The sequence below is a fragment of the Rhea americana genome, unplaced genomic scaffold, assembly GCF_003343005.1.
Source record: "Rhea americana isolate MKP2758 unplaced genomic scaffold, rheAme1 scaffold_13, whole genome shotgun sequence".
In the NCBI taxonomy this organism is placed as follows: domain Eukaryota; kingdom Metazoa; phylum Chordata; class Aves; order Rheiformes; family Rheidae; genus Rhea; species Rhea americana.
The window spans coordinates 2,896,665-2,923,080 of record NW_028185372.1 but is presented as its reverse complement, the minus strand read 5'-3'; the positions used below and the strand labels follow the sequence as shown (position 1 = coordinate 2,923,080).

The 26,416-nt window shown below is 43.0% G+C and overlaps 2 protein-coding genes across 4 annotated transcripts in view; one reads left to right on the top strand and one right to left on the bottom strand.

The window, feature by feature from the left end:
* LIFR (LIF receptor subunit alpha) overlaps window positions 1–18,210 on the top strand; it is a 46,345-nt gene extending 28,135 nt beyond the window's left edge. For all 3 annotated transcript variants that reach the window (XM_085326345.1, XM_085326347.1, XM_085326346.1), the window contains 10 exons: window positions 288–453; window positions 607–677; window positions 1,102–1,315; window positions 3,478–3,657; window positions 5,309–5,410; window positions 7,129–7,296; window positions 7,933–8,094; window positions 9,111–9,204; window positions 9,773–9,851; window positions 10,531–18,210. In XM_085326345.1, coding sequence (XP_085182471.1) covers window positions 288–453; window positions 607–677; window positions 1,102–1,315; window positions 3,478–3,657; window positions 5,309–5,410; window positions 7,129–7,296; window positions 7,933–8,094; window positions 9,111–9,204; window positions 9,773–9,851; window positions 10,531–11,169 — 1,875 coding nt within the window. In that variant the 3' untranslated portion in view covers window positions 11,170–18,210. The remainder of the gene's footprint in view (window positions 1–287; window positions 454–606; window positions 678–1,101; window positions 1,316–3,477; window positions 3,658–5,308; window positions 5,411–7,128; window positions 7,297–7,932; window positions 8,095–9,110; window positions 9,205–9,772; window positions 9,852–10,530) is intronic.
* A 6,560-nt stretch (window positions 18,211–24,770) lies between these two features.
* The window catches only part of EGFLAM (EGF like, fibronectin type III and laminin G domains), a 56,860-nt gene continuing 55,214 nt past the window's right edge, over window positions 24,771–26,416 (bottom strand). The window contains exons 21-22 of the mRNA XM_085326344.1: window positions 26,279–26,382; window positions 24,771–25,844 (exon numbers count right to left, since the gene is read on the bottom strand). Coding sequence (XP_085182470.1) covers window positions 25,690–25,844; window positions 26,279–26,382 — 259 coding nt within the window. The 3' untranslated portion in view covers window positions 24,771–25,689. The remainder of the gene's footprint in view (window positions 25,845–26,278; window positions 26,383–26,416) is intronic.

The following is a 26,416-nucleotide window of genomic DNA, read 5'->3' as shown; positions in this document are numbered from 1 at the left end:
TCAGTAGCCATAGAACTTAAATACTCCCTAGACTTGCGCCATTTTAAGAGTAACAAGAGTGATTAGTACTGTGAAATAGATGTGAATAGAGATCACTTGGGTAAGACATACTGTTCTTTGGAAGAAATAGGACTACTAAGAGGGCTATGGTAAGTGTCTTGCTCAGACAGTCTTCACTGTGCTTCTGTGCATGTGTTTTAGGAAAAATATCACCTTTCTGGGTGTTAGGACTTTCAGTATAATCTAAATAGAAAAAAAATCATGTCAATTTTATAAATTTTTAACAGCACAACGTCTCCATGCCTGGTCGAAAATACTCAACTTACACAGCTCAGCTGAATGCACTGCACCCATATACCAAATATGAGTTCAGGGTGCGCTGTTCAGCTGCTGACCACTTCTGGAGATGGAGTGATTGGAGTAGAGCAGAGGAACACACAACATTGGAAGCCCGTAAGTCTATTTAATTCTTTGATGATAAAATATTGAAGTTGTCAAGTCATATTTTAAAAGTTGCAGGAAGGGAAGCTAATATTTTGTTTGATAGATATTAAATTGTCTTTCACACAACTTATTAAAAAAAAATTAAAATCTCTTTTGTCTTAGCTCCTGCAAGAGGACCAGATGTCTGGAGAGAGAGATGTCCTTCTGGAAGAAGTCTAAAAATCTTCTGGAAGGTAGGATAGGAAACTTAATGTTTTAAAACATTGTATAATCTAACTCTATGAAAATAATATTCTTACACATTTATAAATGGGTGAAGTTTATAGTCAGTAAATAAGATTATTTTTCTTAACTCTTTCTAGAATTGTTTCTTAAGACAAATATTTTTCCCCAAATAAGAATATGATGGAAGTTTTATATTTAAAAAGAAGTGTTATTGAAAACTTTGATTTGAGAAGATTTTCACCTGAAGAATTAAATTTTTAACATATCCTAGGTAAAAAATAAAAACTTAGGAACTTAGATCTTAATTCCTAAAATCACATTCTATTAGCTGTCTTTTCTACCTGGTARTCCTATGTGTTAGACTCATATAATCCTATGTCTCTCTCTGTTTTTTCCATTTTGTTTTTAATGCACTCTTTGACTGCTTCATAGCCGTTGTCCCTTTCTGAAGCCAATGGAAAAATAGTGTCTTATGAAGTGTCATGCTACCTGCTAGATACACCGCTGCAGCATAAAGAAGTTGCTGAACCCTCAAACAGTACTGAGATAAAGCTTGGAAGAAATGATTGTGTAATTAGCGTTGTAGCCAAAAATCATGCAGGCTTATCTCCTCCTTCGAAGATAACGAGCGTGGACCTGCCGAGCGGTGAGTGCTCACAGCAGAGGTCTAAGCACCATCTCAGCTTGGGGAATATCTGGGAAAGCTTGTTTGTTAAAATATAGGATGATGCATGCTTTGCTTTGCTTTGGAGAGTTTATTGAACCCAAATCTCCCTGCAGTGCCCTGCTTTTGGTGCTGTGTCTCACCAAGCAATCATGCTGATACTGCACGTCTGATAGTGTGCAGTGTCTGCAGTGCAAAATCTTGCACTTKCCTGGAGACTTCCCAGGAATAACAAGGGTGAAACTAAGTCATTGACACTGGTTGGTCTCTGATGCTTGGGGCGCTGGATTTGTTCTGCAAAGTGATGTAGCTGAGACAGATAATGATTCTCATRAAGATGCTTTTACAGCTCTTTTTGAGCAAAAAGAGAACTAGATTCTGGAAGCTGTGGAGATGTCCCTAGTACAGGTCTGTTGTGTGGGACAGATGATGGCAGCTGGAGCTTTGCAACTCATTTGCAGCTTTCACTTGAGAAGAGCTCCTGGAAGTCTGAGGTTCCYTTTGGTGTTACCCAACTTGTACTCACAGAAGATTTGCTCCCAAGTTGGTACAGGAATTATCTGAGTCACTGACTGGAGTCATGAAACATGACTCATTCACTGAACTGCATGACATTTCTACCCAAACAGTCTTTTCTGGCTGCTTCCTGTGTACAGTCTGTAAATATTTCAAATGTCCATAAGAGAGCAATGGCTCTGAAGCTTGAGATCTACTCATGAGGTTTAGTGAAAACTGAAAACACAAACAGAGGATACTCTGTCTTAATGCATCTGTCACTGTCTCTGAAAAGTGCTCTGCAGACAGTCAGGGGCATATAATCTGTCTGTCACAGGCTCCACTGCTACAGTAGGTAGTACTGGAGTGCTGGTCGTTATTTATAGCTGCAATCTGAAGTARTAGAAATACACCGAAAAGAGCAGAATACTGCTTATTACTGTCCTAGGTGAATCTCTGATCTTCTGACTCAGGATATAATATTTAGTATGGTGAACTTAAGCATTTTTAGAGAGTGTGTGTTCGCTGTCCATGGAAAGTCTTTCCTGTAAATAGGAAAGCTAAAGCAGTTTAATTAGAAGTATACTGTCTTCCAGCATCATAGAAATATGATTTCTCTGGATGCATAATAGCTTTTGGGGGGGTGGAAGTATTGAAGTACTTCTGGATTTGTCTTTGTTTAACCATATGTGTCTTTCTGGCCATGAGCAAACCAGAATAGGATTAAACACTTCAGTATATATTACAAATGTTTAGAATTATGCAGCCCTTCAACATTCACAGCAAATCTGTGAGAATAAAGTTTTCACAACACTGCTTTTTAAAAATTGCCCTTTCCCTTCAGCCTCCCATGGTTTAGGACTTAATAACATGAAAAAATTGACTCAGTAGGGGATCATAAATGAGAACATTGAGAGGGAAAAAAAAAAAAAAAAAAAAGGAACTCTGAGATTGTTTCTGAAGATCTGTCATGGGGCCCGTGGCTGTTGTAGTGGCCTTTGGAAAACATCCATGAGCTCTGCAGGACCCTTCCTGACATACAGCCATAGAGGGAAACTACTGGAATGAGATGTCGTTCTCTGATCTCATGAGTTCAAGGGCAGCTAAATCTTTAATAACCAGAAATTAAAAAATTAACTGAAGGCAAAGCAGAGGATTGTTTGTGTGGTTTTGTTTGTTTTTTGTTTGTTTTTGTTTTTTTTTTACCCTTGGTGTCTCCACAAAGCTTAGCCCCACTGGGGACTTGTCTTTTGCTGTTGGTTCTCAGTGAAAAATTGTTGTCTGTGCTGGGCAAAAGAAATACAAAGCAAACTTAGATGGAATGACAGGAGGAATTTGTAGCTGGAGGCCCCTGCCAAATTGGTGTCAAGTCAGATTTGAGCCTGACATCTATGGTAAATGCTTACCTGAGCTGCAGCACTTCTCGTCATCCTTCTCAAGCCTGGCTGTGGGATTTGCTGCAGGCTACGTCTGATTTCCAGCACTGCAGAACCGAACGCACCGCTTCGAATTTCRCAGCACCGGGAGCACGCTCCTTGTTCTTAGAAATGACTGCGGTTCGTAAAGCCTGTGTGCGTGGCTGGACGGCTTGCTTGTAGCACAGATAAGTGTCTGCTCTCTGATGGGTTTTTGTGTCATCTTTGTTGTAGACAATGTCAAAACAGAGCGGGCCGTTGCACTGGGGAATGGAATTTATATTTCTTGGAATTCTTACCCCAACGTGACCTGTGGCTACATAGTAAAATGGTGTCATTCATCTGCGTCTGAGCCCTGTAGCGTGGACTGGCAGAAATTTCCTTCAAATACAACAGATGCAGTGATAAAATCTGGTAAGTCAGAAATGAGAWTTTTTGAGTCTTTCTGATTCAGAGATTGAACAACAAGTGGAATGAGAACATTACCAATATTATAGATCCAGGGTTGTTGTGTTGCTGTGTACTTGTGTATATAAATGAACCTCTTCTTGATACTGTGTTTATTTTGATTTCTTATGCTGCTCTGCCAAATCCAAATATTCAGTCTTGATTTAACTGTTATCATCCTATTTTATTAACTATTTTGAAATTACCTTTTTTAACTACACATAAACTTCCTCATTCAGCCCTAAACATCCTAAAATTTCCTAATGCATAATAGTTAATCTAGAGTTTTGAATTTTATTCAGATGCTAAACATAAACTGTGCTGCTTGGGACAGAGGAGAGACTTATCTGTTGTTTTTGCACGAGGCAGATATTTTTAAGTGTGACCTCCATGTGTTGGCTTGCTGTCAGCAATTGGAATTTCCTGGAACAGGGCACATTCCAGGTCTCTAGATGCTGGTGGGCAGGTCAGGGAAATGAAACTCAGCTGTGGTAGGACTAGCAGGAACAGAAGAGGAAAGAGAGGACTCAAAGATGTAGGATTTTTCTTTGCTTCCTCAGAAGGGTATTTATTTGCTTTTTAGAAGAGTTTAGGATGTAACGTCTCCATCAGAGAAAACAACTTGGAGCTGTGTATGTGAGGGGAGGACAGGAATTTAGACAGGGGGCAATATGTTGTTCTTAATGTAATTGCAACACCTCATCCATGTTGGTTTTGTTTGCATTGGCTATAGCCTGCTTTTTCTAAGCAGGCAGTACTGTGTTTGCCCTAGGGTGCGTGGGTCTACTTCTGAGCTTTTTGCTGGGAAGTTTCTTGCAGCAGATTGTAGGAGCTGCCAGGCTGCTAGGGGAAGGATTAAACTAGTAAATTCAGCTCTGTGCTTAATCCTGCAAGGAGACTCTTTCAGGCTGGACCTGAGCTCTTGCAAAAACACGCTTGAGTGCTCTAGTGGGTCATAGTGGCATCCTGTTTAGCGGGGGAAAAAAAGAATAGATGATCAATTTGAAATTATTGTGTGCCTTTGACTTGAGGAAATCACAGAACGGGGTAAATTATTTGTACATCTAATACCAAACACCTAGGCCTCTGTTGAAGACATAGAAAAGGGAGGTTTGAATATCTGTTTAGCGGAGTCACATTTCAGACTCTCTTTTGTTGTTGGAAACCTTCAGTATCACTTTTGAGAGTTCTCTGAATTACTTTTGTGCTGTTTCTGTAATAAGCCTGTGTATTTTAAAGATGCATTTGCATTTTTGAGTAATCAGGATCTATGTAGGTGCTGTGGGAGGCAACAAAAGGGATTGTTTCTGTAACTTCATAGTTTGTGTTTCCTTGTGGAAAAACTTAATGCAATTTGAGTAGATTATTTTATATTCTATTTGTTTAGAACTGAAATTGCTCTGAGAGCTAGACTTTGTTCTTTTTTTTTCTTTACTGCCTCTAAACTGTGTCTAATGGCATAGCTTTTATAGGAATTACTGATGGGGATAGACCATAGTGTTAGGTATCAATACTAAAACTTTTTTTTTTTTAATATGTACTTAAATGCATGCATCATCGGAAAGCTAAAAGCATCATTCTTCCTAAGTCAAATCTTGACAATGATTTTCTCTTGTAGCACTGTTTAGACCTGGTGTGCGATACAACTTTTCTCTATATGGCTGCAAATCCAGTGGATATCAGTTATTGAAGAACATAACTGGGTATATGAAAGAGCTGCGTAAGTGTACTTTATTGTTCAGAATCATTACAAAGTAAACTTAAACTGTGCCTATTTTTAGCTCAATGTTAGCAGAAGATTAAGAACAGAATCCCTTTATAGTACCGTTGACTTCTGCAAGTCCTTCGTATAAAACTGCATATAGTTCTCTTCTTAGATCCAGTAATCTTTCAGTTTCTGTACAACACCCGTTTTTTTCTATGCTTTTGCTTCAAATACAAAGTGCTGTGCTATTGAGTTGAAACTCTCTGAATGGATTGCCCTCCTTTTCCTTAAGAACTCCTGTTTGGAAGTTATGAGTGCATGGGGTGTGCTTGCTTTCTCCCCCCGCCGTGCACACACCTCACATCCCCATCACAGCCCCTGGGCTGAACCACCTGCCTGGTTTGTGTGCAACCTCAGATGTCTGCAGCAGCACGTTTGCATTTCAAACCAGGCACSTTGTGGTTATATGAAAGCAGCCGCTTGCAGTTCTCGGCACACGCTCTCCCTGTGTCCTCCAGCGTGCTCGGTTGCATAGGGTGTCGCAGAAGCTCRCTCCGCAAACGGCGACGTTGCAGAGTTGGAGGCACAGGCGTAACCTGAACGACAAGCATGGGATCACTTGCCCAGGAAGGGAAGGAGCTTTTCCTGATTTGTCAAATCAAAGTAAACTTCTGAGCAGGTGTGGTACAACTCAGCAAATCTAAGATGTCCCCAATGTTGCTGATGAAATGCACTTCTTACACCATTTCACTTTGAAGTTTAACGTGTTTTTGCTGGAATAATTTGCTTGGAAAATAAGCTGATCGCATAATCTGAGCCTGTGGAAGTACCCTTGATTATTTCGTTGTTAGAAATGAAGATGAGATTCAGGCAATTTTATTAAAAACTCAACTTTCATTTGTATCTCTTTAAAAATCCTGAACAGTTTATTGGGAGAAGGGTTTTCATATGGGTTCTTAACAGAATTGGAAGCTTTCAAGATTAAAGAATTTGGAGTGGGGGGGGAATCCACTGAATGCTGAAAAGAAGCTTATTAGGAATTGAGAAATTTATTCACTTTGCTGAAGAGTGCAAACTTATTCTAAAACTTCATATTTGCCTTGGACCAATAGCCATCAGGACAACATGGATGTCTTAAACATGAGTTCAGCTTCGGAAGATGGTCACAGATCGGTAACAGGCATCAGTTGATGTCTGTCGTGTGACTGTACACAATATCTGCTGTGATACTTTCAATGGGATCTAGATACTGGAAAAGGGATTTGCAATGCCTGCTAAGACTAATTCATTTAAGCTGAGGTAGATCTCCTTGATAGGAATGTGAACTTCATTTAATTTGAATACAAGCAATGTAGTCACGGAGATAAAGCTTTAAAAAAAGACTTCAGTTTGCCTGCTCTGAATGTTTATACCAACTTTCTGGGTTTGTTGCAGGAAGAGGGATAAATTACACATGTGTCTGCCAGAAGGCTGTTTAAGGAAATGTTTTTTCATTCAGCTTCTGTTGGTAGATAATATGCGGGAATTACTGATAAGGAGACAGACATCCTRATCAATTTGTAGGATCACCTACTCAGTTTTTTCACGTGTCCTTGAGTGTGAGAAGAATATYTGGGAGAAAGCTGATCATACTAGTTCTGAAATAAAATTGCTGCAAAACTTACTTGGGTTCAGCATTTAATGAGAGTGTGTTAGTTTCTTACTAACTTTCTCCTTTATAATTCTCCCTGCAGCTCCGAAACGTGCACCAAATTTTACCGTAGAAGAAACATCTTCAGATTCGATATTGGTAAAATGGGAAGACATTCCTGTTGAGGACTGTCAGGGTTTTCTAGAGGGATATCAGCTTTCCTTTGCAAAAGGTGAAAAAGATGCTTTAAAGCCTAGGCTTTCAGAATCAGGTAGGTGAAATCTGTAGATTGCAACTTCCCTGTTCAAGTCTTATTTTATTCCCTAGTAGTTTAATTTCACTTTGAGGGAAGAGGAAGGAAGGTGTCTTAATTACAGTTCGGTTGCATTACTCGGTGACAGAATTGGCCCCTGGTATATGACAAAGGCATTTGGAAGATCAGCAATTTGTGTGGGCAGCACAGTTATTCTTTAATACAAGGCAAAAGTTGGAGAAAGCACTGACTCACCGAGGCCATAAAGCTGTGCAGTGACTAAGTGGCAGTGTGACACACTGCCCTCTGTACAGATTCACTGGCTAGAGGACAGGTGGGAAGTTACGTGGCTCTATTTAATCGGGTATGTTCTTCCAGTACCCATCCTGTAAGGGCACGTCTGTGCAGAACTGAAGCCCAGCTCATTAACTTAATAGGATAAACCTGAGTGTGAAAACCAGCCTACGGCAGCATCACACGCACCATATTGTCCCCTGCTGAGTGGCATTCCTGGGATCCTCTGCTTCTTTCCTTTCCAAAGACTGTTCTGCAGGCTTAATATCCTGATCTCCAGAAATTCTTGCTTCTGCCGAGGCTGTTTTTGAGAATCCCCTCTTACAAGATATTCTCTTCTTGCTTCTTGCAAACAAACAGGGAATCCAGAGCTTAAAGTTAAGAATATCACTGACTTAACAAAAAAATCTTTGAGAATACTTGATCTTCAAGGCAAAACAAGCTACCAACTGGACCTACAAGCCTACACTGCTGGTGGGATGAGCCCTCCAAATAGCCTCTACGTGGTGACAAAGGAGGATTGTAAGTTAAATATCCCTGTTGCTAGTATCCTTTAGCACAGAGGCTGTACAATGTACGTAAAGCTGAGATTACTTTATCTGATCCCTTCAAGTAGTTTGAGCCTGCAGCCTACTTTTCATTTTAATTTATTTAGTTGTTTATTTTTAAATATAAAAAGTTTCTGTGAAGAAAAAAAAAGGCATTCCTTTTATAGCTACTATGTAGTTCATGGTAATGTATTCAAGAAAAATAATTCTCACACTACTAGACATGGTAGAGTCTTAGCCTTTTCAAGCAGCTAGTTGTTTTTGTCAAGTTTCCCATGATGAATATCTGCTAATAAATGGTGGGAAGAAAGGCGTTATGGAAATATTTACCAGTTTCAGAATTATAAACAGATGCYTCTCTGCTTTGATTTCAGCTTTATCAATCCCATGACAGAAACAAACCCAGAAAGACAGTTATAAAAAGAGATCAGCTTTGGGGGGGTGAGAAAATTTTAAAAAATATCTTGTGTGGAGGGAAGGGTAAGCATCGGGCTGCAACGAACGTATATGAAAAATCAAACCTGAGGCATTTAACATCAGTGGAGCAAGACATTGGGAATGTATCAGAGTAAAGGCCTGCGATCAGAAGCACTGTAAACCAGATAAAAGGCAGTGCAGTTTGTGCGATGAGTTGTTGGCCTTTAAGAGCCATGACCAGAATCAGTARCCTGAAAGTGTAATTCTAGTGCTTRCTGAGAACAGAACGTAGGTGGCAATCATTTTTGTGTTGCGTATGAAGCTCTTCTCAGTTAAGCAATTGGAAAGAAATGTCTATTGATTTCGGCAGTTATCCCTGAATTGGCTCTTTTACAGATGGACTTCTGCTCTTATGGCACAGAATTGTATGGTATAGGTCACTGTAGACCTATAGATGAGTTAGATGAGTTTCTGGTTAGGTGAAATGGTCTGTGGTCTGTGGGAATGGTACAAAGCCATAAACCTTGCTGGTAACTTGGAGTATGTCTTTATTTTTTATTTCCCCCCCTCCAGCTGTGGGATTAATCATTGCAATCCTCATCCCAGTGGCAGTGGTTGTTCTACTTGGAGTAGTGGCCAGCATCTTTTGCTACAGAAAGAGGGAATGGTAAATGCCTGCATTCAGTTCTGATCTTCTTCTGGATGTGTTTGTTTCAGGGCTAGAGTTTTCTGTGTTTTGAGTTACTCTGTTTTCTCCAAATACCAAAAGATGTCAGTGAGGTTTACAGGCCTTCATTTAAGAGCAGGTGGCAAAAACACCTTGTAGAAGGTAAGGAAGGAACTGAGGTGGAGAGAAGTTGGAAAGAACTCATAGTTAGGAATGCAAAAAGGGTTGCAGGAGCCTGTCTCCCAGTGAGCACCGTTTATAAATACTCCCAAATATAAATAGGCTGGTGATATACTGTAATTTGTGACCCATCCACAAAGACTCAGGTAGACATTTGATCTTCAGCTTCTTGTAAATATGGCATTTCAAGCTCCCAAGTTAAAAGGAAAATGTTTGCTGTTCTTTCCATTAAATACTCGGTGAAACATGTAAATGTAACACACTAAAGCTTTATGCCAGATGTCTTGAGTACTCTGAATTAAAGAGAAATGTCCTGATTCCTTTATTGTATTGTGAATCTATTTCTAGGCCGGGTAACTTTTAAAAGTTCTTTCTTTCTTCGTTAAAGGATTAAAGAAACATTTTATCCAGAGATCCCAAATCCTGAGAACAGTAAAGCACTGCAGTTTCAGAAGAGCATCTGCGAAGTAAGTCTCTTTTTAAACCTGGTATTTTAAACTTGTAAAAGGTATTGTGAGTAGAAGAGTCTTTTGCAAATTTTGAGTCATCTGCTCCAGTTGTAAATTAACTCTGTGGCAGAGGGGACCAGGACAAGTTACTGAGTTACTTTTGTCAGGCTGTATCTGGAGCTATCGTGTTGTCAGTGTAGTTACTTGAGAAGCTTGAGTAAGGAAAGCACGGCTGAGTTCTGTCCTCCCGTGGCAGCAGCACGTCTCAGTAGGCAGGATAAGCTCTAGCTTTCTCCCATATAGTTACCATCTTCCTCACAGTGGAAAGYGGGGAGTAGTGTGTGCACCATGTCCCCAACCTTCTGATGCACTTAATAGCTGGAACTAAGYGTAACACTTAAATAACTTTCTAGAATAGCTTATATAAAGCAGAGATTTGGGGAAGCAGTTCTGAAACACTGCAAAAGCTGGAGTCTCTTTACATTAGCTGGAATAGTTTTATGTTGACAGGAATGTGTGAATACTCATGAGACTGAAAATGAGAATTAAATCACTTTTTTTTTGTGTTGTACTAATGGCGGTGAAGTGAAGGCAAGCCACAAGCCAACATTCTGTTTTAATTCAGGCAAGCTRTTGCTTTTGGGATTTCCTGGTCTCTTTGCTTAGTCTCTCCCTTTTCCCCTTTTTCTCACTCCAGGGGAATAAGTCACTTAAAACACTGGAAATGAACCCCTGCACCCCCAATAGCGTAGAAGTGGTGGAAACACAGTCTGCAGCTCCCAAGATAGAAGACACAGAGATGATGTCCCCAGTCGCAGACACCACTGTGCCCGAGGATGGCTCTGACTCAGAAAACGAGAACCATGTAGTTGTGTCCTACTGCCCCCCTATCATTGAAGAGGAGATCTCAAATCCCCCAATGGATGAACCTGTGGGGTCATCTCAGGTGGTTTACATTGACATCCAGTCAATGTATCAGCCTCAAATTAAAGCAGATGAGGAGCCAGAAATAGACTTAGTGACTACAGCAGGCTACAAGCCACAAATGCAGCTGCCTATCAGTGCTTTGAAAATAGAGCCTCACTCAGCTGTAGAGGAAGAATCAGAGAAAACTGCAGGTTACAGACCTCAAGCAAACACAAATGCCTGGAACATAGACACTCCAGACTCGCCTGGATCGGTTGAAAGCAACAATGAAAATGCATCTTTTGGTAGCCCATGCTCCATTAATTCCCGACAGTTTTTGATCCCGCCAAAAGATGATGAAGACTCTCCAAAACCCACTAACACAGGGTGGTCCTTTACACACTTTTTTCAGAACAAACCAAACGATTAACAATGAGTCCACATTGCACCTGAACCTGCCTTCTAAATAAGCTCTTATTTCTGATGTTGTAAAGARAGGAGAAGAAAAGTGCAATGACTTATTCTTGGGGCAGTCAGCAGAGTTCAAGTGAGCTGAATGTTACCATGTTTAAGTTAGTGAAARTATTAATGTTCCATTTTAATAGAGGCTAAAAGGCCAAAGTTATAGCCACTTAGTTATTCTAGTAAACTATATTGGATGTAAGGGGTATTGAGTTTAGATCTCCTGATAATCATAATCAAATGATATCAAATAATCATAATCAAATGAAATCTAATCTGCCTACCTTCACATAGTGTTCGAAGATTAATACGGTCTCGTACAACTTATAACTTAGAAAGATTGCTTTGCGTTGTTGTAGTTGTTCTCAACTGTGTGTACTCAAAAGATGTAGTCCAAGCAGGTTTACGAACAGAAGGTTTAATTCATCACAAACCTCAGCCTAGCACATAGAAACAAAATAGTTGAAAACTCTTGATCTTTCACCTAGTCATAAACTAAGAACAAATCAAAGTGCTTTTTTTTTTTCCTCCTATATGGAAGAGTATTGTCACTGTTTAACACTTCTTAAGCAATGGCCATTCATATTTGTTGCTTTTTAACTAGACACTAGTTTCTGTACCTACTGTACAATGTTTATTCAATGTTTGACTCAGGGGTACAAACTTGGGAAAAAAAAAGTGTAACACTGATTTAAACCTCAATGAGAACTGCGTCAAGTTGAAAACTTTTTTTTTTATTCCTTAGAATGCTCTATATTTTTTCAGTCCTTTGTTTAAGGAGTAAATATTTCCTAATGTATTGCACTAATGCATTTTGTATTTTTGTAGCTTCAGCTCCAGATCTCTTGTCTCAAAGTGGTACCATATTCCATTCTCCTACAGAATTCATCAGTGTTTGGTTGTACTACACACCAGGGTAAGCCATGTAGCCACATCTACAAACCAAGCAGTTTGGCACCAGAAACTAGAGATAGTAATATTAGCTGCTTGAGGACAAATTGCAGATTGCTGCTTGGATTATCTTTTCTGTATTAGCTTTGCCACCTGCTGCCTGGCTGTCCTCTACAGTATCTACCCAACAAATTCCACCTGGGAGTACTAGGTGGGATTTTTCTGCTGGCAGGGAGAAACCCAAGGAGGTTTTGATGCCGCTAATTCTACCTCTCCTTTACCAGKTGTGTGATGCAAAGACAGCTTAGATAATGTAAATTTGTGTGCTTTAAAGAAATGTTCGGAACAATCGTCTTTGAAAACTTCTGTTTTCACACGCGCACCTCCAGGCAGCTCTGATTGTAACGTTTCACTGTGTAAACTTCGGTCTCTGGCGTGCATGTGCAAGTTTCAATAGCTTGCACAAGAAAGTGCTTTCTGATTTACCTGTTTCTTAATGTAAAACAGTTGTGGRTTCGTATGTTAAGGCACTTGATCAAAGAGGATCTCCATAAAGTCCTGACTGAATCTTTTTTTAGATTTGATTTCTGTAACTAGTTTGTGGCTTTTTWTTATTATTATTATTAAAAACATGAAGGAGTGGATTTCTAAACAAGATCCTGAGACAGAGGCTGAATTTGCTAAGCTACTAGTTCTACAGGAGTGAGAACAGTCCAGGAAGAGAGCTAGCTTGGTAGGCATTTGGTCCGCAAAAGCACGTGATCTGGTTGTCAGAATAAAACCAAGCATTGAGCTAAACTTAATCACAGCAGTAGATGGTGAAATTTCAGCTATTGGAACGTCTGTGTCATCTCYGCAAAATGAAAGAATAGGGAGATTTCTGAACTGTCAGAAAGTCAAAACATCCAAATCCTCATTAGTAATAACTGCTTCTGTGCACCTTCTGGAAGAGTGCAAATCATCAAAATAGATCTTTCTGCAGACCTGAAAGAATACAAGGTCTGCGAGAAAGAAGAGGAAGTGCAGATAAGATTCAGTATTCAAGGATGAATTTTGGAATTAAGAGAGATACAAGTGAAAAGACAGACAGACATGGAGAATAGCTGGCATCCATCAGTTACCACATATCACTGCAAGAGAAAGTACAATGCCTAATTATAATTGCCTGTTATTCAGAGCACTAAATTAATATGTAAAAGGAGGTAGTTCTGCTCCTTTGTGCTTGATGGCTGGGAGGTGGCTAAATCCAAATAGGCCAGTTGCTTCTCTTCCAAAGCTCACAATACCTCATTGAGAGCAGATTTCTTCTCACTACTGCAGAATTGGCTTAATGTGTTTAGCACCTAAGATGGATTTCAGATTGTGCTGCCATATGCTTTTAATTGAAAGCAGATGATGTCAGGGACACGATGCATGGGTAGTGCGTAGGGGGGTTGTTTGTGTGTGTGGTTTTATTTTTTCTTATGGAGCTGTTTTTCAGTACAGATCATAAAAAATGTGTGATGATCCAAATGACGAAAAAGAAAAAACCCAAACCCGTTGTATTGGAACAGCCGATCTTGAGGAATAACTGTGATTTCCTACAGCTGTGTATTGCAAGAAGCAAAATCCAACTGAAATTTGAGCATACTAGCAGCTTTTAACTCTGTAGACTGGAAGGCAGGGCAACTGCAGAGCACATACAGAGCACACAAAGTAGCCTAACACCCTTGGCAATGCTTCCATGGCAGATCACTTAAATACAAGCACCGTATGCTCAGGACTTCCTCTGTACTGCCTTTCCTTTTTAGCAAAGGCAACAGCTCTTTTAATTGGCTGATTTCTTAGAAATAAGCAAGAGAAAAGCTCCCCAAGCRTAGCATCTGCCACAATGTTATCAAAGTGCTCCCATCTATTTATCCATCACTTTTTTTCCCTTAATTGACTTATTTCAGGGGTGTAGAACATGAGAGTGCTTTCGATCGTAATGTTACCATACCCGTCATGTCCCCTCAGTAGCTCTAGAGTGGAGCACAAAGTGGGGGAGCCACCGGCTCATGCAACCTATGCAGCGCTGCCTGCTGCTGCTCGGAGGTGGTGAACCAGCAAGCAGTTTTCATTTGAGCAACTAAAAAGCTCAGTCTCTTCAGCTCTGTGGTGTCCTTGGAGCCTCTTCAGTGCTCTGCTGGGGACTCATTCAAATGCCTATCTGAARTCTTCAGCAGCGAGTCCAAATGTGAACTGGGTAGCTGGACTTTCCAGGGTGTGTGTGCTAACTTAGTGATTGTGCAAAGACAGCCCTGGGTGCCTGGAGGAGCAAGATTTGTCAGGGAACAGACCTGCTTTTTGAGCCAGGGTGATGTGTTTAACAAGTGAAGCATCTGAAAGAATGGGTAGACTGAGAAGCAGCTTGTCTTCCACACCAAACTTACTTTCCAAGCATGGTGCTGTTTAGCTTCCAAATGTATGGAGAATAATTGTAAGAGTAAAGCTTTGGGCCTCAAAGGGGATCAGACTCTTTGAACYGGTGCCTTAAGAGTTTCCAGTGAAGCTCTTCCATCAAACTAGACACGGCCAGAACTCCTTCCCCTCATTTGTGAAAAATGTCTTGGTAACTAAAAGTACTGTATTTCCTAACCATCACGTTTTTGAAAGATCTTAGTCTTGTGTTAAATATTTTTTGTTTTAATTCTTTTGTCTTTTTGCTTTTTTCTAAAGTGTGGAAAGTTCTAGTTCTTAAAAAAAGAAAAAAGAAAAAAAAAAAAAACACTTCTAGAAGGGATATAAACAACAGAGTTTGTGTCCAAAGCCACTGTTACTCCTGACTCAGTGTTTGATCAGCGTTCAGATATGTAGGATGTTAATCTCAAGCAATTACTTTCCGAAGCAAATCATTGGTGCTGCTGCTTTTTTTTATTTTTGAGCCATGCCTGTCGTGTGACAGTTGGGTTTGGTTTTTGTAACGAATTTTTACACTGTTCACTTTATGCATGGAACATCACTCGCATTTGATGTAACAGCGTGCACTCTCCTGTCCAGCATGTTCATTATTTTTGTTGTACTGACTGACAGTTGGGGGGAATTTGGGGTCTTGGGTTGTGTGTTTAAATACTAAGATTGTAGCTATGAATGTGATATACCTCACAGAACTACTAGCTAATATGTTGTCAAAAGGAGTAAGCTAATATTACAGGCAGGTAGTGAATTATCTCCCCTGCTCTGTGATAGCTGCATATACAGACTTAGGACCTAATGACTGACACTCCCTGTGGTGGCTTCTTTATTATTTGTAGAGTTGCCACTTTCATAGGTCAACCATGTCCAAAGGGAACAGGTAGCTGTGTTGTCCATCAAGGCACAGTTGGCAAATGCAGCATATTTCTTCATCTTTGCTTTACGTGGGGGACCAGAACTTTCCTTTGCTGGGAATTCCTGCTGAACTAGAGATTTAGGCTGCTCTGAAGAGGCACCTTCAAGCCTTGTGAGTGTCTACGTGTACGTGTGTGTAAGTTCAACTAGGTGAAGTTGGAGCTTAGGGCTGTGGGGTTCCCTGCAATGTTGTCCTTCTATGTGACACTCAGTTGAACGTGAAAATCGCTTTTCAAGAGTAGTAGCAAAAATGAAGGCAATTGGATGCATTAGAGAGATAAGGTGTTTGGCGGTCTCTATTAAAAGGAAATGAGAAGTTATGTGACATATTTTTAGAGTTTATTTCTTTGTAAATATTTGTACCTATAAGTAGATGGAAATATAGTAAAAGAGTTTGAAATACTTAGAAAAAATGTGAGTAATATTTGATGAATCAAATTGCCGACAAGGCTCTGTGTACCATAAATGCCAAGAGCTTCTCTGCTCCACCACAGATTTTGAAATCTTCAGTTCAAATGACACTGACATTTTTAACACTAAGAAGGGTCCTAACTCCTTGTGCAAATACGTGCTTACATCCATATGTGCCTAGGTGCATATTGCAGAAGTTGGCTTGCAATTCTCAGAGCACTTATTTTCAGACCCCTGTACTTGAGCATATGCCTTCTGGAGGAAAGGGCTGTCGTAGGCACTCCTCCCAACCTGTTACATGGAGGTTCATGCCGTTGTGCATTAAACRGTGACCTGTGTGATTAATGTTCAGAGAGATGCCACTGGCAGTTCTGAAGACTACTTGTTAGCTTTTTCTTTGACTTCTCTGTAGCAAACATGGAAACACAATCCCAGACCCCAGATTCAGAAATGTCAGAGTATTTAAAAAGACTAATTTCCTCATGCTTTGGCCAGTCGTAAATTTTTAGATATCCTCCTAAAAGCTGGAAAACAGTTTCTTCTGTAACAATTTTATTTCCCTCCCGCCCCCATTTATATAACCCTGGATTTCCCCCAGTGTTTCTAAGATAGCCAGTGTTCGTTTCCTTTTGGCATGTTACGCAAACAAACCTCAGATGGTATTGGCAGGGTTTTCTGCGACTTTACAAGCTGTCCCAGGGTGCATAACAATACTTTTCCCCCACAAAAATGTCTATTAATTTCTTTCACTTTTACAAAAAAAAAAAAAAAAAAATGCAGAGGACTTTTTGTATTGCAGAGCTTCGCTTTGCAGGAGAGGGCAGCTGGTGTGATGGCTGCGTGGAAGCACGGGGCTAATCCTGCTCACCTGCCTCGTGCAGGGAGCCAGGCAGAGAGCCGCTGCGGGAAGCGACCTGGCGCCGGCTTGGGGCACCTCCAAACCAGCTCGGACAGGGCCAGGCAGCGCCTGGGAGATATGGAGGGGATGTCGTCCGTGGTGGACCAGCCTACCCACAGGGTGGTGGCCCCCATCCGTGCCTTAGCTGTGTGGTGGCATCCCAGCTGTGTTCATGGGTTCACTGGCAGCAGCTCTAGGCAGGTTTTTGGGAGGACCCAAGTCTGCTTGTTGATATTGTTGCATGAAAGCAGGCTCCAATGGCAGTACAGGCAGGACTTACACCAGCGCGCTGACCAGCACGAGTTTCAGCGCCTGTGCAACTCAGTTGGTCTTACGTGGTGCAAAAGGTAGGACCCAGAGAGTAAAGCTTACTCAGAAAGCAAAAGGAGGTGAAATGTTCTTTCTTTTGTTATTTGAGCTGAGGATAAACAAAAAAATAAATAGCTCAAATGCGGCAACGTAAAATAGAAACTAGTGAGATTTCACACGTTTTAGTAGTAATATGATTAAAAAAAAAGAAGAAGAATTTTAGAACTTCACCTTGGCGAGTTCTCCTTAATGTGATTTAAGAGTCACTTAGGCTGAACAAAGTTCTATGCTTTGTAATGTGTCAGAAAAGCTTGTGAAGCAGGGAATAGCAAAAAAGAAGATAACTGACCCTTGTCTGAAATCCCACCCAACATAGTAGTAATCTGATCATTGATCCTGTTGTGGTGCACAAAGCAGTGGAGCTGATGGAGTCATACAGGTCACCCGAAAAAATTACATTGTACTGAAATGCTGTAACTTGTAAAATATATACTGTGAACAGGTTTAATGAGTTTTTTTTAGCTCTCACTTTTTATACCATATTTTTTACAGCATAAATGATTTGTGTAGAGATGTTTTTATGTTCTGTTTTTACAAACATTTTAATGGACTTTTGTTCAATACTAGTGGAAGTATTGTTTGCCAGTTTGGTCATCTATACAGATTAGTTCTGAGAGTAAACAATAAATCAAACTTGACAAAATAGTCATCCTAACACAATAAATTTAATCAGTCATTTATCATACTTCTGTTGCTGAACAATACTGAAGTTGTCCAGCTTCCAATCTGTTGTTGAAAAAGAAGTTTCTTTCACAATTTAAGGAAAATGATCACAAGGCACTTTAATGAAGTTGTAGCATACCAAGTAAAATGTATCAGYGAGCAAATTTATTAGCTAAGCAGTTAGACAAATGCATGCCTGAAAAAGAAATTATGAAGTCATGATGGGGAAATAGTATTCCAGTATGGCAAGTGACATGTAAAACTAAACTAACACTAAGATACCAACTTTGCATACTTTTTAAACCTAGTTTGCTTGGCTGTTGTAACTCCTGATGTATTGCTTAAGTATGTCTGAAAATACGCATGTATTTAACAATTTTGCCATAGTATTGCTATGGAATTTAATAAATATATTTTCTTACACTCTTAGATGTTTGGATATTCCTTGCATGTTTGTTTTTAAGCAAGCGTTAAATGTTACTCGTGCTCCAGTATAAACTGAGTTATTTTAACTTTGCGCCAAAGCAACCACAGGATCTGGCATGCAAAGCCTTGGCTTCTGGATCTGCAGAGCTGGTAGCAACTTGAACAGCTGCTCCTTAGCGCATCCTTTCATAGCACATACGTGATTCATTGGAGCCCATCTGGTTGAAGGAGGTCAGTCGTACCAGGATCCTGTTGAGCATGGTGCTGGGGTTTTGCAATTTGGGTTCCCTGCAAGCTTGGGCTGAAGCTCTCTGCAATGCGTGGAGGAGACTTGCTGTTATGTAGCTAATTTTCAGCAGTAGCTGAGAGCTCTGCTGCCAGAAGCGTGAGGTGCATCTCTCGCTGCTCCACAGCCGAGTGCTGWCTCTTTGCTCTCTTGCAGGAAGCTCAGGTGTGGCAAATAGCCCAACTGCTGCTGCTTATCTGGTATACGATGTGCTTGCTGATTGCATAATATTTCTCCTCACTTCTGTGAAGATTTACCCTRAGGGTCCTTTTTTCTTTCCTAACCMAGTGCAAAAACTGGTTGCTGCTGATATCCTATCCTGCTTCATTTCCAAAACATGGCTGCTGTAGATGAAGCACCCTAAGCCAGTTGTGAACTGGAAATWTAATTTGGAACGTGTGCCACGGTCGGACCTCATTTTATGAGGTACCTGGRAACCGTCAATACAGGCATTTTTACAAAGTAATCAAGAGACAGTCACAGAGCTGGGAGAAGTCTGAGTTTTACATAGCGTTATATCCTTTCAAAGAAAATAAGTTGTATTATAAAAATATTGTGAATTTTAAGGCAGGATAGTGAAAGATCATTCAGAACGACCCAGTTTTTCACGAAGAAGATGAGGGTGGTGAGAGGCAGTTACCCAGAAGGTGTCTTTATATTCTGCTTAACTTTATTTTCTCTAAATTATCAATGCTATTTGCTTCTAACATGTCACGGGCTGTAACATTAAGATCTAACATTTRTTACTGCAAAGAGTTATTCTCAATATGTAAATAAAGGATATAGAATTTCTATGTATGAAGCATTAGTGCTTTAAAACCCTTATTTAGGTAAGAAACTGAGAAGTTCAAATGAAAGCAGCCTAAATATGGTGATTTCAGTTTTGAATTCTGCTTTGTTAACATCAAGATTAAAAGCCATAGTGTGGAAAAATGGAAGCAAGAGAAATTGTAAAGGAACTTCTGCCTCTCTGGTGTCTTCCTAAGAAAACTGATGAAAGTTCTAAGGTGTCCCCAGAAAGCAACCATGTAAGCCACCACTATCGTCCCTACCAAATACGTAAGAAGGCTGAAAAGCTGTTCGTTTGTGAATCACCCTGAATTTTGTGTGCCCTTGACCCACGGTCCCATTTCTTCCCACCCTCTTCCCTTAGGTCAGCTTCTGCCCTGCACAGCGATTTGGGGCAGTTCTCTTTCATACTTCTGATGACTCACGGTAACATGCAGGGCTGGAAAACGTGACCTGTGAGGAAGGCATTGAAAGAATTAGTGTTGCTTCTTCTTAGAAAGGGAGACTGAGGAACGCTTAAAAACAAAAACAAAAAAAAAGTAAATAAAGGGGGACAGAGGAAAAAGCCCCCTTTGTCCTGTGCACAATGAACAAAGAATAATGGTTCTACAGTAAAACAAAGAAAATTCAAGGGATGTAAGGACAATTAGGCCGTAATGTTCCCAGGCAATCTCTGAGACAAGGGATTTTTAAGCAAAGGTTGGTGAAACGTTTGTTGGCAGTGACACAGGTAGAGCTGAGCTCGCCCATGGGTGGGAGAAGGCGCTGATGGAGGCTGCGCTCGGCGCCGGCCGCAGCAGCTGCCGTGGCCGTGAGCGGGAGGGAAGCAGCAGAGCTGAAGGTCGGCGTTGCCCACCGGTCACGTGGACATGATTGGCAATGCTGTCCCAGTGCAGCCTGCACCGCCGGCTCTTCTGCGGATGCACCGCAGCCCTGCTGCCGGCTCAGTGCTGGCTGGGACTCGAGGGGCTGCTTTTGCGTGCTTGGTTGTAGGGGCTAAAAATTACTTTTCCCTGCTCTTTCCAGACCTAGATGTTTGCTTTTCCTTGTTCAGCAGCTTTGGAGGCTAAAGCCCATGATGGTGGTCTGAGATAGGAGATGCACGTGGGCACCTTGCCCAAAGCCTGCTGGGTTTTCCTGGGGTGCAGATCCCAGGGAAGCACCTGCTTGGGGTTCAGCCCACTGCCTCATGAACCRGGGATCACTAGATGCTCTCAGCTTCTAGGAGCTATTTCATTGCCTTGTCTACTGCCCCACCTCATTCCCTTCCCATATCCCCTAGACAAAAGTCTCCTGGAAAATAATAATAATAATAAATGGAGGTGAGCATTTAATTCTTTCTGCATGCAAATCGGTGTTAGGTGGCCGTGCTGCGGGCAGCCCTCACCCCCGCCAGGCAGCTCCTGGCTGCTCACCGCCGCCGCAGCATGCCGGGGAGGCTGAGGTCTGTCCCCAGCCCACGAGKAGGAAGCAGCGGCAGCAGCTCCCGCTGGCCGCTGCCTTTCCGAGGGCGGCCGCTGGTGCTGAGTGCCACRGAAAAGCCTGGCCTCTGCGGAGCTGCACCGGCCAGGGGTGGGGGGCAGCACGGGGCGGTTTGTCAGTCGCTCCGGACGGTGCAGGCGGCTCGGTATTTAGAAATATGATGACTCAAACCGTAGGAAAAACAGCGARCGGGAGGGCTGTGCCCTGTGCAGCAGGCAATGCCCTGACTCATAAAATCAAGGCAAGATCTCACTTTGGGGGAGGGGGGCACTGAGCCCTCCCCTTCCCCGCTCCAAGAAATGAAGTGCTGATGGAAAGAAGCTTCTGCCTGACCACACGTGGCTGCCGCTCTCCCTGAAAAAATGTGGCTGTGTTTTATTTGCAGCCCTGTGACGTGARGTTTGCCCCCTGAAGGACCATCTCTCAGGCTGTCTCCTAGCTCCAGCCAGCCAGTGGGTACCGCCGCGGAGCRGGCAGCACGCTGGGGCAGCGCTATTGCCATCCGGCTTCTTCAACAAGAGCATGAGAATGTTTTCTGCAGAGCGAACCCCGGCTGATCACATACCCCCTCTAACAGGCATCTGTGGCAGCCCGGTGCCGAGATGGGTGGCCCCATCCCCCCTGTCCTCCCCCCTGCCYGCCCCACAGCCTTCCCGGGGCCGAGCCGGGGGCCAGGGGTGGGAAAGGGCTGCTGGCATCCAGGGCACTGCACTGCAGCAACAGTCTGCCCACCATAAGGAGCATCTTCAGGCTTTTGCTTTGCCTTGTCAACTTTTTGCTCTGCCTTATTTTGCTTTAGGATGACCTGACTAGAAGCTGATAGCGGAGTGCCAAAGGGCTCATCCCCAGGGACTAACTCAGTGATAGCTCCCACTGATGTACAATGTGGCTTCGGCAGGGCAAGAGGAGGTTGTAGACGTTCCCAAAGAAACGAGCTCTGCACAGCTCCCAGCACTCACCAGCTTTTGCTCTCTCTCAAGCCCTTTTCACCTCCTCCGGGCCAAAATCCCGCAGGTGAGGCTGCTCCACTGCAGCCCGTGCTGCTTCCCAGCTGGAGCCAAGGGGAAGGTGTTCAACCTCAGACGCTCTTTTAGAGCAAAGGTGGAAAAGCAGGCAAACGATAAGACCTGAGATTTGTTTTGCAGCAAAGAGGTAGGAGGACCTAGGCCTTTTGGGTTCATTTTCATGGCCATTTTCTAGCCGTTTGTGTTTTTCTCACTGCCTTCCTACCTGCTCAGAAACACACTGGAAAAAAACTCATCTCCTCAGTTTTACCAGTTTTGGTAGGAAATTGCTAGTAACATCAGACAACAAACATTTGCAAATTTGCAGTTGCTGCCTTTCTTTTTCCCTCCCCTGCCCCCCAAGCCCTCACTGGGGGAAGCAGCTGGATGCCTAGGCAGCCCGTCACCATACCCCTTCCCAACACTGCTGCAGAAAGCAACCAGACCCMGGGTTTCTGGGCTACCAATGCCAACTTTAGGTTAACTGCATTTTTTTTTCCTTCTTCTCTTCCCAACCTGCCAGCTCGTGTGGGACTATAGTAGCTTGTCTGGACTCATGAGAGCAGGCCCTGGCCCTGCTGTCCCACATATACCAACCTGTGGAGCACAGACTCTGACCTCAAAGTAGGAGCCAATATTCACAAGTCCAGTAACAGGGCTGCAAACCAGAACCGGGGTCCTCAGGAACYACTGTACTCTCAGGAAAGCTCAGGAAATCACACAACAGATGCCCCAGATTCAGAAGTCTGGCTTTTCTTTTTCCTTTATTTCAAACTCCAGTGCCRCCAAGGGACACAGCAAAATGATGCTGTGTATTTTCCAGAGCTGGTGAAGCCTGTTGCTGTAACCACAAGGGCTGCTCTTTACCTTCAAGCAAGAAAAGACTGCTCGTCCCGAGCACCGGCCCTGGTGAATCATTAGTTACTGGCTGTGGCCTAGGGGAAAGCGGGTCGCACTGCACAGCCTGCKCGTGCTAAAGAAACCAGCCTTCCTCCACCGATGCCTTCCTCAGGGAGAGCAGGGGGCCTGGCCGCAGGGCGCGAGCTCCTCTCTCGCCCGTCTCGCAGCAGTGCCGGGGTTGTGCCAACAAGCACCGTGACAGCAGCTTCAGCTTTTCAGCTCAGGTCATCGGAAGTGCTTGAGACCATCTTTGAAAGGATTCTTCTCTGCTTAAGGACGCAAAACCCACAGCGTCGCTGCAACCCTCCCTCTCTCCACCGCCTCGCCATCCAGCTGTGTTGTTTGTGCTTGATTTGGGAAGCTGCAGGGGCGGCGAGGCCAGCGCAGAATTCCCTCGTGGTGATACAATTGGAAACAGGCATTTTTGGAGCTGCGGCTTGTTTCCTTTCCTTTTCCACAATAACAACAGAGGTATTTCCTACCCGACCTCCCCCTATTTCCAAGAGCAACTTTCGTTCTAAAGAAGCATCGCCTTGTACCAAAGTGTCTGTTATTATGCAGTAAATACTCTTAAAATAGAGACCTCTCCTGCCAGATGTTTGCGTTGGAACTGACCTCCAAATTCAGTGAAAGAAATGAAAGGGTACTTTAAACAACCAGACGGAAAAAGAAAAGGCATTTGTGACAAATAATGAGTTATGCCGCTTCTGGAACAACGTTGTCACTCTTTATCAGTAGTGTGGCAGGTCTGAAGGACCAGTTACAGTGGGCCAGCAGGTCTTGCTATGCTGTGTCAGGTCCACACTGGTGGCTACTGTTTAGGAAAAATCCCAGAGCATATAAAACGTGGCTCTTTCCTCTCCAACAGCCAACAGCTGAGAGACAACCTGCGCAGAGGCTGCATCTCCACTGCCTCTGGCAGGTCTACRGCAGTTGGCAGCCAGCAATAGCTTCAGCCTCCACAAATCCTGTTCTTAGCCCTTTCTAACCGTTTGCACTTTTTCCCTGTACATCCTAGACCATCAAATCCCATTTACATTCTTCATTTCAGCACTGCTGCCTGAGCACTCACTTTGCTCATGCCTAGCTCATGCAGGGTCAGGGTTTTCCCTACAGTACACAGGGTTCTTCATGGGTCTCCCCTCCCGCCCCAGCTAAAMACAACTTAGCTTCTCCTTGAATAAAGCCCTACCTCCTTGTCTCCAGGTCCTCTGTCTCTCGCCTATTTCTTCTAAAGATGTTTTTCTGAGGTGTGATTTGGACARGGGATGGCGTACAGCCACATATGCTGCTATATGCTGGCATCATGATACATTTTTAGTTTTCTTTTTCTCTCGTCCTCTAGTAAGTCCCAATATTTGTTTTTGTCCATGGTGACACGGCTACAATGAGTCCACGATCTTCCACCTGAGTAACTAGAGTTTCTCTTTCAACATGCAAAAAACAGGCTGGGTTCTTCTTGAGAATTATTTTGCCTGTGCTAGTATCAAGTAGCACCTATTGTTTTTTCCCCTTGATCCTGCAGCTGCTCRCAATTGGCTTTAGACGTGCCTAGTCTCAGTTAAGTGTTTTGATTCCAAGGGAACAGGGAGCATTCCCAGCCCGGTATCGAGGCAGCAGCAATCTCCATATGCACACAGCCTTTGCCATGCCAGTTCGTTTTAACTTTTTGCAGAATGTAGATGAAGCTTGTCTGACACCAGCAGGTAACACCACCACRTCAGGGCTGCAGTGGGGCCCCACTTCTCGCCGGTGCGAGTGGCTGCAGCAGAGCCCTGTTAGCCAGCAGGGAGGTCTGTGGGTCACACACGGCCGGCGCCGTCTGTGTCATTCCCTCCCACCCCCGTACAACTTCAACTAAAGAGTTAACAGAAATAAGATCTCCAAATGCTGAAATTCTGGACCATTTCCTTACTGTCTCGACAGCACTCTGTTTGACTGCTTAAATTACAGTTTGACAACCAAGAGTGCATAAGTGTTGGTTCGATGTCTAGAAAATATATTATTTTAGGAGAATTGTGACCTACCAAGGTCTCTTGCACATCCCTTTTCTGATTTTTGAGCATAAAAAACAGTGATTTGAAATAGCACACTAGCAAGGGTTTGCTCTTTTCTTCCTAATCTTTAATCTGTTTAAGCCAGGAAAGCTTCATAATGTACAATTTTAAACTGTCAAAATTTACAAAACAAAAAGTCAAATTTAAAACTGGTTATAATTCACAAATATCTCCACCAAAACTGTATAATACAGACATTAAGCCTCCCATATAACAAATTTAAACCACAGTTTGCTTTGCTATTTTTAGGAAAGTGTGCAAAGAGCTAATTGTACAGTACACCTAAATGTTAAAAGTTATACCATGTAAGCAGGTCCGCTGCTGCTATAAAAAATATACAAGTATAAAATTACTTCTACAAAATTGGTTCATTGATCTTGTTGCTTGTAATAAAAAAGTAGACTTTAAGAACTTTTCTCCTCAACAAACAACAGTATTCTGAAACCAGTCACTGCAGGTATTATTTACACAGGGTGAAACATAATTTAGCTAATTTAGAGAGTGGTAGAAGAACCACTCATTCCGGTACATGTATTTGAATGCATAGATACAGTGCCTGATAACATATTTGTAGAACAATACCRTCATTGTATCATTCTAGATTGGAATGGATGCAGGTGCTTCAAGACCATTCTCTCTGGTATCAAAAGAAATAATCTATGGACCACAGCACAGTCATTAAACTACTCGTTACATCACACAGTTCTTTGCCATTTGCACCGATGTACAATCTTTAGTGTTCACTATACATTTAATGGGTAAAAGGGACGGTTCCTACACAAAATATTCAGTTTTGTTTGCTTTGGTCAGCAGAGGAAAGCAGAGGGAAAACATTCTTTCCGAGGGTTTCCCTTCAGCTCCGACGACGAGCGCAGACTGGCYGTGGAGGACTGCGGTGGCCAGCCTGGGTTCAGCCACACACGCAAGCGCACAACGGGCTCTCCGCGTCGCGGTTCCTCTCTTGTCACTTGGTCCCACACATGTTGATGTTCTTCCCATCAGCAGCGTCCTCCACCAGGGAAATGTGATAATCGGTGGAGAGCGTGAAGTGCGAGATGCACCCCACCAGGCCCCGCATGTACTGTCGGTTTGTGTGCAGCGCTATTTCCTTCATCCCACCTGAGAGAAACGCGGCCATGAGAAACTCTTCGCCAACGCACGTGTTTATTCCCACCTGGCAGACCGCACACCCAACAGCAGCGCTATCCTTCCTCGCTCACCTCGGAGGGGACTTGTGATTTACCGGTTCTTCTGTGCTTTTAAACACAGCTTTTAGACACCTAAAGTATCGGCGGGACGGCAGAGGAGAATACACGAGGATGCCTACTCTTCGTTGCCCCACCTGCGCGATCCGTGAGAGCTCGGCAAGCCTGTGCCTCGGCTCCCGCAGCGGCCGCGAAGGCGCCGGGTGCGCGCTCGGCCCTGACGGTGCCTGCGCTCGCCTGCCGGGGGGACGACCGCACGCGGGGCCCGGCCCTCCCCGTGAGACCGGGCCGGGGCTCAGGCAGCTCCCGCCGGCCACCCGGCCCCGTAGACRAACGGCGAATACTCACCCACATAGAGCACCCCGTTGATGTTTAACTGCCGCATCTTTCCAGGGGATTTGCCAGTTCTGGCACCATAATCATCCACGGTTACCTTGCCAGACTGCCCGTCTCTGAAACGAGAAACAAACTGCTTTCACGCGTCCA